The sequence below is a fragment of the Stegodyphus dumicola genome, chromosome 2 (assembly GCF_044657685.1).
Source record: "Stegodyphus dumicola isolate Sdum_Otavi_A_Nest chromosome 2, ASM4465768v1".
NCBI classification, from domain to species: Eukaryota; Metazoa; Arthropoda; class Arachnida; order Araneae; family Eresidae; genus Stegodyphus; species Stegodyphus dumicola.
In genome coordinates, this window is record NC_140769.1 from 198,036,698 (window position 1) to 198,052,367 (window position 15,670).

The following is a 15,670-nucleotide window of genomic DNA, read 5'->3' on the forward strand; positions in this document are numbered from 1 at the left end:
ACAGTTAACGGAATTTGGCAACAAACCTATAGAGAGACTTGAAGGTGAATTCCAAATTGATGGTTCTTCATTTAGATCAAATATTTGTTTTATCGCAGAAAACAAGAAATCTGAGAATGATTCTGAAGAGCAAAAAAAAAAGCTTATTGCAATGGAAATGGTTCTGAAGAAGGATTTGAAAAAGTTGTTAATTATGGTTTTTTACTTCCAAAACCAGAAACTGATCCCGTTAGTATAGTTCCTGTTACAGTACAGAATATGATCAAACTGGACACTTCATCTACAATGAAAGCAAGTGGCATTGATTCCCTGATTGTGAATTCTGATGATGTCCAGAGTGATGCAGATTCTGCTGTAAATGAAAATGATGCTATTAAAGATGAATTAGTGAAAAAGGAAATTCAAGCACAATACAATTAGCTCTGAAGCCAACGAGGAGAAACGCAACTGCAGAAGGAGATTCTGAAGAGAAGCATTTTCCCGAAGAAGAGTCATTTGCTAAAGATGATGAAACAAATGCGAATTCTACTACTAGAACAATTTCAGTCAAATACCTTGCAATAGAGAAGCAAAAGAAGCCACTGGAAACGAAGAAACTACAGAGACTACCGAAGAAAAAGAGAAGATTGAAAAGCAGAAGTCAGTCAGAAAACCTGCATAACGACGCTGATACGGAAAGCAAAGACGGAACATAAGAAAGTAAAGAAGGTGAGAAAAAAGAAGCGAAAAAGCAGATTCAGAAGATCCAGGAAGAAAATTGAAAATCTTTGATAATGAAATATCAGTTTTTTACTTCCAAATGTTCCAAATGTTTCCTGATTTAGACGTTTTTTCCGACTAAACAAATTTCTCCTGATTTGACTAATGGACTATTGTTTTAAAGACGTGAACTAATTTAAGAAGACTGAAGATGATGTCTAAGGATGAAATGTATGAAGGAAGATGATTTTGAGAAGACGCATTCGAATGACGGATCTTGAAGATATCTAAGACGCATTCAGAAGACGTATCCAGACGGTATCTAAAAAGACGCATTCAGAAGACGTATTCAGACGATGTTTAAGAAGACGTAAATACGAAGACGTATTGTTCCAGACAACATCAAAGGAAGACGTGTTTGTGAAATGTATGTATTCAGATAGACTGTTAAAGATGAACGAGCACTGAAAGAGCATTGAAGAAGAGATAAAGCCGTTATTTCTGAAGATGTTAAGATGATAAGTGAAGATGGCTGAAATAAACCATTTAAGACGACTTTTCCCTCAATAGTAACTAAAAATCTTTTTTTGTTTTGTTTTGTTTTTTTAAATTTTATTTTTCAGATCCCTAGATGTAGACAGTGGTGCTACGAGAATGCGAGGCCGCATTTCATCAGGATGGACGAGCAGTTGTGGGATGGCATCGTTCATTATAATCGGATGACGCAACAAGCTGTGAGAATAAATCTTTTATTTTTCCAATGATAGAATTCAGACGATTCCGCCATTAAGACGATGATGCGACTGAAAGATGTTCACATGTAAAAGACGGTCGATTCTCTTTCATCTGTAAATATCATCTATTTCCTTCTACACATGTAATCATTTTGTAGTTTGTAGCAACTATTCATGTTTTATCGAATTTATTATTTATTTAAATTATCGAGTTTTCCATAAATCGGACTAGCTTATTAGCCCCTAGACAGCCACAAAAGGAGTAAGTTTACAGACATCATATTCCTAGACAGTAAGTACCGATTCTACATATATATATGAATGTTTATTTTAAAAGACGAACTTTTTTAGTGTGAGCTTGTTCATAAACAATGGTAAAGTACAATATTTGAATGACTTCATTTCCTATTCTTTGCAATGAAACCTACTTCATGCTATTGCTACGAATTTTATACAATGCAACACCAAAAATTTGAAAAGAGCGAAAAATAACGTTACAGAAGTAAGTCCATTTAACACTCAGGTAGATGGCTATCTCGCCAAATTTGCAGGACAGCACCAAGCTGGCTGTGGTTTTTGCAACTAATTTTTGTTGCTAAATTTGGCGAAAATTCGCCAAAATTATCCATCGAATTTGGCCACTTCATCATTGTCGGTATAGAGGGTTGCAACTCCCCTTAAACTTTATATACCTTCCAGTAATTGCGAGAAATGGAAGGAACTGGAAATTCCTCGGTGGACGAGAGAAAACTATGGAAGACCGAAGAGAGCATCAGTTCTCAATGTTTAGTTCAGAGTCGACTTCGAAATACTGAGTGCGAGCTTCGCTCTTTAGATGTGATTTGCATTGGATTGTGTTTAATGTCCCTAGTAGTCCCTAGTAGTAAGTGATAATAACTAATTGTGCTCTGCCATACTAAGAACAAGTATACGAGTACTTTTGTGGAAAGTTTCAGAACTGTAAATTTCGGGAAATAAATTTTATCAAACTGCCATAAGTTCTGTGTGCTTTTAATCCATTACGAACATCGAATTTGGCCACTTCATCATTGTCGGTATAGAGGGTTGCAACTCCCCTTAAACTGTATATACCTTCCAGTAATTGCGAGAAATGGAAGGAACTGGAAATTCCTCGGTGGACGAGAGAAAACTATGGAAGACCGAAGAGAGCATCAGTTCTCAATGTTTAGTTCAGAGTCGACTTCGAAATACTGAGTGCGAGCTTCGCTCTTTAGATGTGATTTGCATTGGATTGTGTTTAATGTCCCTAGTAGTCCCTAGTAGTAAGTGATAACAACTAATTGTGCTCTGCCATACTAAGAACAAGTATACGAGTACTTTTGTGGAAAGTTTCAGAACTGTAAATTTCGGGAAATAAATTTTATCAAACTGCCATAAGTTCTGTGTGCTTTTAATCCATTACGAAGCCGTACGGAAATTTTTGGTATTAGAAGTGGTACTAAATGCTGGTGACAAGAGGTATGAAAACGCAACTTACGGAGCTAGAAGTAGTTTTTCTTCATTCAAAGAAGAAATGAAAGCAGATCAAGAATCCGTTAAAGCAGTGATGAAAGCAGGCCAAAATGATAGAAGGGGGCCGTCAAATCAGTTCAAGAAAAAATGAATGCTTCCGATAGAAATCTGAAATAGGTCAAGAAGAAATCAAAACAAAAGTTACTGCCATAATGGAAAACAAGTTCGAGGCTATGGAAGGCAGAATAGAGATGGTTGAAAATAAAGTTGGAAAAATTGAAGAAAGAGTTTTGACTGTAGAAAAACAAATCGATGACAAAGTTTCTGCTGCTGTTGCCAAGGAAGATGACAGCTTGAAAAAGTCCATAGAGAAACTAGACATAATTTCGATGCCTTTACTTATATCTTCCCGACCAACTCAAAGCTATCCACGTATGATGGAAAGACCTTCTGGCAAGTATACAAGTGTGAAATGTATACTTTCAGAAGAGTTGCATACATTTGCACAAGACTTGATTAACATCTTGGTAAATTCTATGAAATCAAGATGCAAGGTTTGTATTTTTGTCATAGTAATCATATACCATATTGAAGAGAGCAAAACAAAGATAAATATTGCATCACTTTTAAATTTCTATAAATCTGGCTTTATATTCAACATTCTAAGATTTTTCACCTGGTAAACATTGTAGTTTATGTTAAATAATAGTTCTATATAGATTTTTTTCATCTCTTTTCTATAAGTAACAGCAAAGTTTAACTTCTGTCAATATCTTTAAATCTGACGAACAGTGCAGAACGTTTATATTTTATCATATAATAACCGACAAATTATACGTTTAATATATAGATTAAGATATATATTTGAAATGAGTCTTACTTGTATCTTTACAGGAATTGTAAATTCTTTTTATCTTTTTGATAAAAACAGCGTCGTTCTCATCTTCTGGGATTTCTAACATAGCTAGAAATAAAAACAATTAGCATTTATACAAACGAAAACTTTGTTTTAATTCATTCTTTCTTATAAAATTAATTCTTCAACTGAACTGAGGTGACGAGATCAGTATCCATTAACTGATAAAGGAGGTCCCATAAAACAGTAAATTTTGAAATGCCCGTCATTTCTGTTCTAGTTACATGATTTCTCTTCTACTTACTTAAATTTATATTCTAGTTACTTAATTTCTTAATATCATTAATAAATTTGCATGTTATTATGCATTCAAAAGTTGCGTTCTTTATTGGACATCCTTTATACAGTATGTGCAAGAATAAATTGCGAAACGCCGAATGTGCATTCTATGATAAAAGCTAAGCAAAAAATACTCAATAATTGTATGACGGAATTGTATATTTTAGGAATTAAGGTGAAGATCAGTAAAGGAGAACCTGTGGATTTATACTTCCCTCCACATTCTCTTTTCAATAAGTTTTCTTCCATGAAATTAGGCGTCACCAAAACATCCAAATCTTTTTTCATGAAGTCCGATAGCTTTTCAGAAATAGTTGTTCAACAGACCTTCAACATTCGGGAAACTGGGAAAATGTCAACAATCTCGACGACAACAATATGCCGCTTCTCTTATTGTTGGTGGATCGCATTTTGAACATTATTTATAACATCTAAATTTATATACCCAAATTTTTTATTGCCTTTTTAATCTCTTCTGTAATAAAGGTGGATACTGCATCCGAAATATAGTAACATACCCCACCTCCAATGCTTAATTCATATTCATTGAACAACCTTCCTCCTTGTTTTTAACCTTTTAACAATGCGATATCTGATTGGTTTTCATTCCTTTCCTGAGTTCCAGCTTTCTACCTTTCTTTCTCGGAGCAAGAAGTAGCTTTCAGCTTCGCATTTTATTGACTTTCAACATTTCATACCCAGATAAGCTAGGGGTTTCCAGCTCTATGTTTCCACAAGATGCATTTTGGTCACCTAGAATACATGATGCATTACCATGTTGTGCTGACTTTATTTTTAACGCCACTATTTATTAAACTATTAACGTTTGTCAGTGACGTTTAACCTCTCCTATTTCCTAAACTATGTTTTTCGTGCTATGTGTTCATATTTTGCGTACCTTCGTGCACAGAAGGTATCACGACGATTTGGAGATTTTCTTCTATGATAGCCTATATAAACTTTCATTTAATTCAAAACGATGTATAACTTTATGAGTAAGTAGTTAAACTTTTTTGTTTGACAAGAATCTCATATAATTTAACTAGCTTAATCTCAAACTTATACATCATTTTGGTGTGTATTAAAAGTTTATTACACTGCTGCTTATAAAGGGGCTCGATTTCTTCATTCGCTTTAGTTTTCAATGCAATATCTAACACATGTTATTGCTGCTTATTTGCCACGAAATTCCTCGTGGGCTTCGTGTTTCGTGGCAAGGAACGCTAGAACGTCGTTGACAAACTGCCTTGAGCACAGACAAACTCACACTGCGATTTGGCTCAGTTCCGCTCCCAATTTTGATGGAGAGCACCCCTGGGGACGGGGTTCGAGGGTGTCCCACCCCTCTCCTCTTCCACTAAGCCACACAAGAGGATGCTGCATATTTAGAGTGCTGCCATTCCGCATCGACACTATATATTTACAATCATCCATGCCTTCTCCAAAAATCGAACCCTAGCCCTTTGGGACGGCAATCAGCGATGCTAACTATACCGATTGGGCGGCAAATAGCATACGCATATATATATAGTGTGTCCCAAAAGATCGTTTACAGATTTTATGTGATGTTCTTTCAGACAATGACGAACAAATTTTATATAGAAAGATGTGTTCGAAACCATGACCAACCGTAGCTAGAGGGCGATGTTCGGAGACGTATTGGAGAACGGAAAACGGAACAATTTCAAGCGAGGATGTTGCTGGAGAAAGATGCATGGATTCATTAATAAAAGAACTGGCGGAATGCATAGCGTTTAGGGAGTTATGGATGAAAATGGACAATCCATCAGACGCATGTACTAGGCGGATGTATTTGGGTTAAGTGTTATGATATTTTTTAAGTTTATAATATGGCTGCCAACGATATTCCTTTCGTAAAGAATGATTTCCGTCATAGGTAACTCAGGTTCATTTGTCTGCCTAAGTGATTTTTGATGCTTACTTGTTTTGCTTGAATGATCAATAAACAAGATGGACTGTTACTCGTAATTCTGGTGCTTTATTGCGAATCTTATAATTGTTATACTACTAGCGCATTATTTGGTATTTAGACTTGATAAATTAGATTACACTGCATACAACTCACTGTTTTCATAGTATACTAGGGTTCAAAATTAAGAGAATTTTCATAAATAGTCGGTTATCTCCAGAACTGATGGACTGATTTTTAACGAAATTTAGTAGGGACATACTACACAGAAAGAAATCTGATATGGCCAGTACATGACCTTGATCGTTTGTAAACAAAATCTAATTCAGTTAATTCTAATTCGTTGTTCCGATTAATAGAAAGATCTGCAATACAAAATTTTGGACTATTTTATCTTATTAAGTATAGTTGGCCAAGTGTAAAAACCGGTTTCAATAAATTTATACCAGTATAACTAAATAGTTTCCCTATATTTTAATTAAAAATAACATATAATACAATTGGTTTCTAATTAAAGAAAAGTAGGCGTTTATAACATATTTAAAATAAATACTTTATAAGGAATACAATAATTTTATTTTCTTCTGTATTATTTCTATAGCATCAACGAATCTGAGTTCATTTTAATCTTCACATATATCCCTGCGATATTTAGGTATTAGTAAACAAGCCTGTTTAACTGCAACATTACGTTATGGTTTATATATGCAGCAATATGTTTTGTTAATTGTTGCAAATGTTTTATGGGCTTTAAGAAAGTAACACTTCTGGCTGTCCGTCAAAACCTGTTATGGGCTTCAAGTACCAAGTCTTGTTGTTCAGTTTTACTCAAAATATAATCAACTGTATAGATGAATGCAGAAAGTTTAAATAAAGAAAAAAGAAATTTTTAAAAGTTTGATACGAAGACAAACGTTGCAAGATAGAACGAAAAGGGAGGCTGAATAGATGGTATGGTCCTCTTCCCACAGCCATGGAGCTCCGATACTAGAAACTAGACTTCCTATACTAGACTTCACACTAGAAATGAAGCAGTTTATGAGTTTCTGTAACAATCAGTCCCCATTCTCACAGCAATGCTATTTTCAGGTTCTGGGAGAAAAAAGACGAATAACAGTTACTCCATAGTTCGATTATCTCCAAAACTGATGGACTGATTTTTAAAGAAATTTCGTACGGACATACTAAAAGGAAAGAAATCTGTTGTTGGCAGTAGGTGACCGGTGACCTTTATCATTTGTAAACAAAATCTAATTCGTTGTTCCAATAAATAGAAAGATCTGCAATACAAGATTTTGGATTATTTTCTATTAAGCATAGTTGGCCAAGTGTAAAAGCTGGTTTCAATAAATTTATACCAATATAATCAAATAGTCTTCCCTATATTTTTAATTAAAAATATTATACAATTTAATTGGTTTCTAATTAAAGAAAATTAGGTGTTTTTCTTTAATTTCTAATTAAAGAAAATTTCTTTAAATACCTTGAAGAAGTCAGATAGCCTTTGTCAAAGATATGAATATTTGTATACCCGATTTAACATGGTGCTAGGAAATGATAGGTCACAGTTTATGGGACATGGAGACACAATCATTTTACCAAGAGATTAGGTAGTATTGTCGCGTGTCCCCACATATCTAGTATTAGGAGATACATCGAATACCATTGTAAGATATTATAGAGCCGCTGAGGCTCAGAACATAATTACATAATTTTCATAATTATTACATCATTTGAGATACTCTGACAAGTGGACAAATATTAACCTTGATTAGCTGTCACGAATTTTGGATGACATTGCCAAGACGTTCTCTCTCTACGGATCCGATATCTTTAGACTATTTCCATATGTTGAACAAGAACGCTAGAATTTACATTAAGTGTCTAACAGAACACTGAGACAGACTAAATTGCTTCTATTTTCTCGACGACTCTCCAACTGATTCCGTCATCCAAATGTTAGTGGTTATTCATTTTAATTGTCTGCTTTTGAATTTCACCAAATGTTGGAAGGTGTGGGACCACGTAAGTGCTCAAAGAGTGCAAACAAACGAAGAATGAAAATGCCATTTAGCTTTTAATGACATTTCCCCTAAATATTCTGCCTACATGCATATGTATGTTTACTTAATCTGCAATAAAGATTTGCATCTTTTTTCACTGAAAAACATAAATTCAGTATAGTTAATTGGGGATTGTATTGCTGCGGATTGGTATCACGATTAAATGTCGATAGATGGTATTTATTGCGATTAAACTAACCTGTGGGTCTGAATGAGTGTGCTTGATATGATAGAAAGAGCAGCGTGAAACAGAGACGTGATGTGCGCAGTGATGCTGTTAAGACGATATAAGAATTTGACATCAGCATGTTCACTGCGCAAAAAAAGGTGAGGGAATCCCCTTCTAGTGGGCCGATTGATGAAATTCAAATTGCATTTTTCATGTCCCGAAAGCACGACATAGGATATATATTAGATTTATATAAAGCATTATTCTAACATAGATATTTTTACACAAAATTGGACTTTTTTTAAATAACATGCTAATTTGTTTCCATATTTCGATTCTACTACTCAAATTATGCCTAGATATTAAATTTTGTGATTTTTGGTGAGAAGTTATGGAGAAATTTAAAAATCTATTTGGCGCATTTCTTTCAACTTCCCCCTCGAATAATTCACTTGGCGAACTTCTTAATTTACACCAACCTATTTTCCCTTCTTTTTTTTTTTTTTTTTTTTTTTTTTTTTTATTGTACGCGAGAAGGAAAAAAGTCATCGTTCATACTTTCAACTTCAAAACGTGTCAAAATGTAAATTCACGTATATCTTAGGAAGTTTTGAATAAAAAATTCTAATTTTTTGCAGATGTGCTTAAAATTACATCTACTTTAAGATGATGGTAAAAATTTTACAGATTATGTTTTCCAAAAAATTTATAAAAATTTATAAAAATACAAAATTTAAAAATAAATCCCCAAAATGGGAGAATTTTATTTGGAATGAACCTAAATTTCAAAATGTGGAAAAAAAGGAAGGATCAAATCAGTTTAATAAAAAGGAGGTATTAGTAAATATATACCAAATTCAATTAATATGAAGGAGCTAAAGTTTTGAGAGCTGGTTTTTTAAAAACTGTGATTTTTACAAAACTTGGCAGTTTACATAACTTGAGTCGTAGAATTGAAATATGGAAAACAATTGGCATGTTATTTCAGAAAAAGTCAGATTTTGTGTCAAAATACCTATATTAGAATAAAGCTATATATAAATCTAATACATATCCTTAGTCGCGCTTTCAAGACCTGAAAAACGCAAGTTGAATTTCGTCAATCGGCCCAGTAGTTTTTTTTATCCGCAGTGTACATGAGTGATTTCCCTTGTACTAAAAACATTAGTATAACGGTTATACTAATGAACTTCAATTAGTATGTTTAGTGCATTGATATATGGGTGAAAGTTCTTGTTTATTTGTATCTTAAAAGAAGATTTAAAATTATGATTCCTTTCTGCGTTATTAAATTCGAAGAAGAATTTTCTACCTATTAAACTCACAGAAAATACAACTTCATATTGTAAGTTTGTATTCAAGTATAGCATAAATTTGTATATATTTACATGCATTCCCACACTAAATTCAAATTTATAATTTATTAAATATGGATTCAGATATGCTAATTTTAATTTCAAGCTCTCAAGCATAAATATTTGCTACTTCAGCATCGGAATCTCAAATTATTTATTTCAGAAGTACACGTTTTTCTGATATATATATATATATATATATATATATGATCATGTCTGCAATCAAATTATTTGCTAAAATTTGATTCTTTACTTACTTTTTAGTTGCATCTCATGGTTATGTGTTCGATTGGATAAGACTGAAACACTATTTTTGCCTTCGGGAAAGAGATGTTCCTCCTGCCAAGCACCACAAGAGAATTGGTAAAAGTCATCGCAGGGAATCTGAGACCTGTTCATATAGGCCGTGAAGACATGACCTACAATATTAGTAAAAATCCTCAATTATATAAAACTAATTTCAATTTAAAATTGACTTAAAAGTCTCGGTTGCAAACCAAGAAAGCAATGGAAAGTCACGATAAATAAATTTAACGTCTATCGTAGATAATCAATTTACAGATTTTTGGTCAAACATATTTCCTAAAATCTGAAGGCGCACATTAAAAAAAAGCTTTTTCAGTTCGTCTGCATGTAAACGGCGTAACACTAATTAAAGCATAAAATTATACCTCAAAATGCAATATGCATCACTTAAATTTCAATATCATTTTAAAAATATTTTAGTAATATTTTTTCCAATCATTACATAATAAACCTGTTTGGAATTAAGTTTTTTTAAATTATCTAAACCATTAAATGCATTTTTGGAGAACACATTTTTAAATATGAATGCTTTTCAAACATTAGCTTGCAATGCGCATTTTGTGCAACATCCGTTTCTACTTTAATGGCGTAGATCTGTGTATCTATGGAATTAAAGCAGAATTTAGAATTTAATAGTATTATAACATGTTCTATGGTATTATTCGGTTTTGAGAGCCGTAAAAAATCGCCAAACTATTGTTGATGTCAGTGCTGCCAAAAATAATTGCGGCAACCCTAACGCAAGAAAGGAAGTATAATAGTAAATAACTATCTAAGACTGATGTTTTAATTTAGATGAAAAGTTAATTTCATATAGTCCTTTTTTAATTATTATAATTTATATAAAAAGGCTTAAAATGACTGAATGGAAGCATAAGAGTAAATAACTATTTCAGATCATTTTTATAATTTATATAAAATTGCTAAACATAACTGAATAGATGCCTGCATCGCTATTTTGCTACCGAGTTATCTCTAAAGCATAATTTCATCTCATTGGTTGTTCAAACATAATTTTCTAAAGTGCAGAATCGTCCACTTATTTGTTTGCCGCTTTTTACAAGGGTAAAAACAATTGGATTTTGTCAAATTTTTTTTACTTTTTAAGTGAAAATAGGTCGTTGTGTACATAGATAAAGTCAAGGGTGTGCGCAGTGCCATTTTTGTGCAATTCTGCGATTTTTTTTTTTTTTTAAGTGAAAATAGTTCTGTTCATGGATATCGAGTATGTGCAATTCTTTTAGAAAACTGCTGTTGTTTACTGTAGCGAATTTGCGGATTAGCTTTCTATACATTTCTCTATTTTGAATTAGTTCTGTTGATAGTTTTTAGCAGTTTAAAAGATAACTACTGTGAGATATTGGGATATTGTACGAATATCTTTGAAGAAATTTAAGTATTTTGTTTTATTTGTTCTGATAATTATAAATTGTTTTCACTTTTCATCTGATTTGGGCATTCAATTCATAACGAATCCGTACACGCAACAATGTTTGGTGTCAGAAGTGGAATTTTGAATGCCAATTACAAGAGCTAGGGAAGAACAATTCAGGCAATTGATGACTGCATTTGCTGCATTCCAAGAAAAGAGGGAAGGGACCGTCAACTCTGTTAAGGAAGACATGAAAACAGTCAAAGAAAGATGGATTCTGGTCAAGAAGAGATGAAATTCAGCCAAGAATCACTTAAAGACGAGATGGTGTATTTTGGTGTATTTAATTATGGCAAAGCACACGAGGGCTATCTGCCTAAGGGAAGGGATGCCTTTGTGGAGGACTTTCTAAGAAAAACTGGCTCGTATACACGTTACACATGGGGAAATCCACGAAAACGCCCATGCAGCCAGCCCGTTCGCGGGATTCGAACCTCGGACTGAACTACCAGTGTTCAGCGACTTTACCGCTCGCATTAAAGACGAGATGAAAGTAGTTAAAGAGGCAATGAAAAGAGAAATCATGTGCATAATAGAAAACAAATTTGAAGCTATGGAAGACAGAATTAACACGGTTGAAAATAAAGTTGGACAAATAGAAGACAGAGTTTCTTCTGTAAAAGAACAAATAGAGGAGAGAGTTCCTGCCTTGGAACAACAAATTAATGATAGGGTTACTGCGGTTGCCAAAGAAGTTGATACATTGAAGAAATTGGTGCTACTTTGGTAGATGGATGCACGGATTTTTGGCGATTTACATTGGCGCAATTGTTGGTCCGGTTTTTACAGTCGTCAGCCATTTTGAAAAATGCTGTTTTTACTTATTTTACGCATATAGTAAAGTATTCGAAACTTTAAAAAAAAATAAATAAATATCGTTAAAATAATCGATTAATTTTTTTTGTTGAAAACTTTTTTTTTTTTTTTTTTTTTTTTTTTTTTTTTTTTTTTTTAAGATGGCTGGCAAATGGAAATAAATTCATTTACTAAGAGTATAAAATGCTAAAATAAGGTTAAATTATTATTTTCATATAATAGAATAAAAACACCGCTATAAAAACATTGCGCCAACATTTAATTGGATTAAAATATTACTTAAATTGAATATCGAATTAAAAACATCATATCAAGGTTTAAAAGAATTAAAATATTACTCAAATTCAAATACTTTAAAATGAGTTTTATAGGATTTAATTATTTAACATTAAAATATATGTGGGAATAAATATCTCAAGAATTTTTAAAAACATTGGATTAATTTTTTAATAAAAATTGAAGTATACAATTATAAAGTAAAAGAAAATTATGTATTTACATTTTTTTCTATCATTCAAGTATTTTATTCAAGTATTTTACCTGTCGTATATTGATAAGAACCACAAAAAAATCTAACGATCTTCATCTTGATCCACATCTCTCGCACTTCATTGAAGAAGCAATTAGCGAGATTTCCTCCAAAAATTTAAAATAAATTTCCTTTGACGCTTGTAACAATTTATAAATAAATCTTTGATTAAAAAGGCCAGGTTGGCCAAAATAAGGTCTCAAAGGGCAATTTTTTTATTCCGATACTAATAATTCTTGGTAATTACTAATAACAACATTCATCTTCGAAACGGATATATCCATTCCATTTGAAATCTGAGGAATTCGAAGAGATGAATAATAAAATTTTAAAATGGCGCGGTAATGCGCAAATATTCAGTAACCAATCAGGGAGCTGATTACATCACGCATAGAATTAAAATTATTTAAATAATCATTCATAATAAAATTTTTTTAAATACAAAATTAAATTGTATTTTAATATTTAACAACCATAAATAATGTTTAAAATATTAGATTAAATTTATAGAATATTAATAAAAACAATTACTTTTTAAGTAAGGTGACGTCATTGATTCATCATCCACAACATAAAATTATATAAAATATCATAAACAAAAAAATTTTTATTTCAAATAAAAATGCAAAATTAAATTGATTTTTAATATTTAGAAGCCATAAATAATATTTAAAAAACTTAATTTTTCATAATAAAACGCATTATTTTTTAAACAAAATGGCAACAAAGTATCGGTTACCATAAATAACTTGTCTAGCAATGGGTTTACCATAAGTTGTATCGCTCGCCAAAAAAAAAAATCGCCAAATCCGTGCAACCGTCTACCAAAGTAGCACCAAAAAATTCGTAGCGACGGCAGGGAGCAACTCCGAGAGTTTTAAATTCTTACCCATGCTTGCTCGTCCCTCACTGAAGCTATATACGTATGATGGGAAGACCTTATATGTGGGAAAATTTTCATACATCTGATAGCTGGTCAAGCTTTCAGAATAAAAATTTTTAAACAATTTTTTCTGTTGCTGAGCAACAGTTACATCATACAAATAGGGCGTTGCCACTTCAATAATTAATATAGTTATTTGTTAAATAACAAGATATTACAACCTCTTGGCAAGTATATAAGACGCAATTTTCAGTAATGGCGAAAGCAAATGGATGGAATTCCCAAGCTAGGACCTGTCATCTCGCCGCTTCTCTGAGAGCAGACGCAGCGGAGTTCCTTCAGACTCTCCCAGAAAACCAAAGGCTAGATTTCGAAGCTTTATCAGGCGCATTGGAACTGCGGTTTGGCAAGAAATGCGTAAAAGATGACAGTAGACTTCAATTAAAATCCCGCCAACAGAAGCCCACGGAAACACTCCAGAATCTCGCCACGGCTGTCCCATTTCGCCTTTTCGGAGTGGCCGAGAGAAACAAGGGAAATCCTGTCCCTGCAATACTTCATCGACGGCATCCGGGATCCTGAAACACAGTAAGCTCTGTGAATGGCGGATTTGAAGGACGTAAAAATTGCTCTGTTGTACGCCATGAAATATGAGGCAGCCCAGCAAGCAACTCGTAAAGATCACCACCTAGTCAGAGCTGTGCGAGTCCACGAGCCAATAGATCAATTGATGGCTCGTTTAGATGATTTATCCAGACAATTCGACGCTTTGATACGGAGTAGGAATGAGAACGGACTGGCTCTAAGGTGTTGGAGATGTGGTGCTGAAGGCCACATACGACGGCATTGCAGAACACCCTAGGGCACGGAAAACAAAATGGTTCATTTGGCAAGACCAGTGAATACCTTGAGAAGGAATACTGGCGAAACGAAACCAGCCCTAAAGTGCTATAACTGCGGAGCTGAAGGCCACATACAAAGAGACTGCAAAACACCCCAAGGTATGGAAAATAAGACTATTTCCCAGCAACGACGCAGGAAACAAATTAATGATCATATCGATGAACGGAAGTTGCAAGATAATGAGAAACGTTATTTTAAAATGTTCAAGATGTCTACTGTGAATGGCAACAGTAACGGACTGTCCACCAATGGGCATATCGTTGGAGTTCCTTGCAATATGGTCATTGACACAAGAGTTAATGTTACCATCATTCGGAAAGATTTAGCTCAACAGTTTAAAAATAAACTTATTTGGACGCCATCCTGTGTTACCCTGAAGACTGCGTCTGGTTATAAGATCGACATAGCTGAGAAATTAAACGTGAGCATCATGTTTGGAAGCGCCGCCTATCATCACATGGCTTATGTGGCCCCGATATTACAGATTCATGCATACTTGGGTTGGACATTTTAAGGAAATACGAATTTTCCTTAAACTTCAAAAACAACGAACTGCTTTCAGCATCTGAGAACATGACTATCCATCCTCAGAAGGGATCCTCACCAGGAAACGCCAACGTCTTGTCTCAGAAAGCTGCCGAAATCATACTAGGGTGGAAGAGAAACACCAGACTACTGGGTATTTTCCGTGCCAGATGCGACGGAAAAGGTGAGGACCCGATACGACGCGAGAGCTGCTCGACATCAATTCAACGAAGGAGACAAGGTGCGGTTGTAGAACCCGATTCGACAAAAAGGATGCAGGCCTAAATTACAGTCACCTTGGGATGGTCCTTACACAGTCCTGAACAGAGTGAACGACGTCGTGGTTCGAATCCGTAAGTCATCGAACTCTAAACCTAAAGTCGTTAATTATGACAGGTTAGCTCATTACTATGGCCATAGTACGTAGTGTAAATAATTGTAAATAGTGTAAGACCATGGTCCTTTTTGTTTCTAAATGTATATTTGATTTGAATTATATTTAGTATTTGATAGTATTTTATTTGTTTAAGTTAGTTATTTCATTTATTGTTCATGTTGTTTGCTATTGTAATGTAATGTTTATTATTGCATTTATGCCTTAGTTGTAAGTTTGGCTTCCTGCCTTGGGATTGTACTGCCCGGGGCGTGCAGTCCTTGG

General features: G+C 33.7%; 1 protein-coding gene across 2 annotated transcripts in view; it reads right to left on the minus strand.

Moving 5' to 3' along the window:
- Positions 1-15,670, minus strand: part of LOC118186901 (neprilysin-2-like) — a 120,505-nt gene that overhangs the window by 83,130 nt on the left and 21,705 nt on the right. For both annotated transcript variants that reach the window (XM_085810343.1, XM_085810342.1), the window contains exons 3-4: positions 9,876-10,037; positions 3,787-3,870 (exon numbers count right to left, since the gene is read on the minus strand). In XM_085810343.1, the coding sequence (XP_085666469.1) occupies positions 3,787-3,870; positions 9,876-10,037 (246 nt within the window). The remainder of the gene's footprint in view (positions 1-3,786; positions 3,871-9,875; positions 10,038-15,670) is intronic.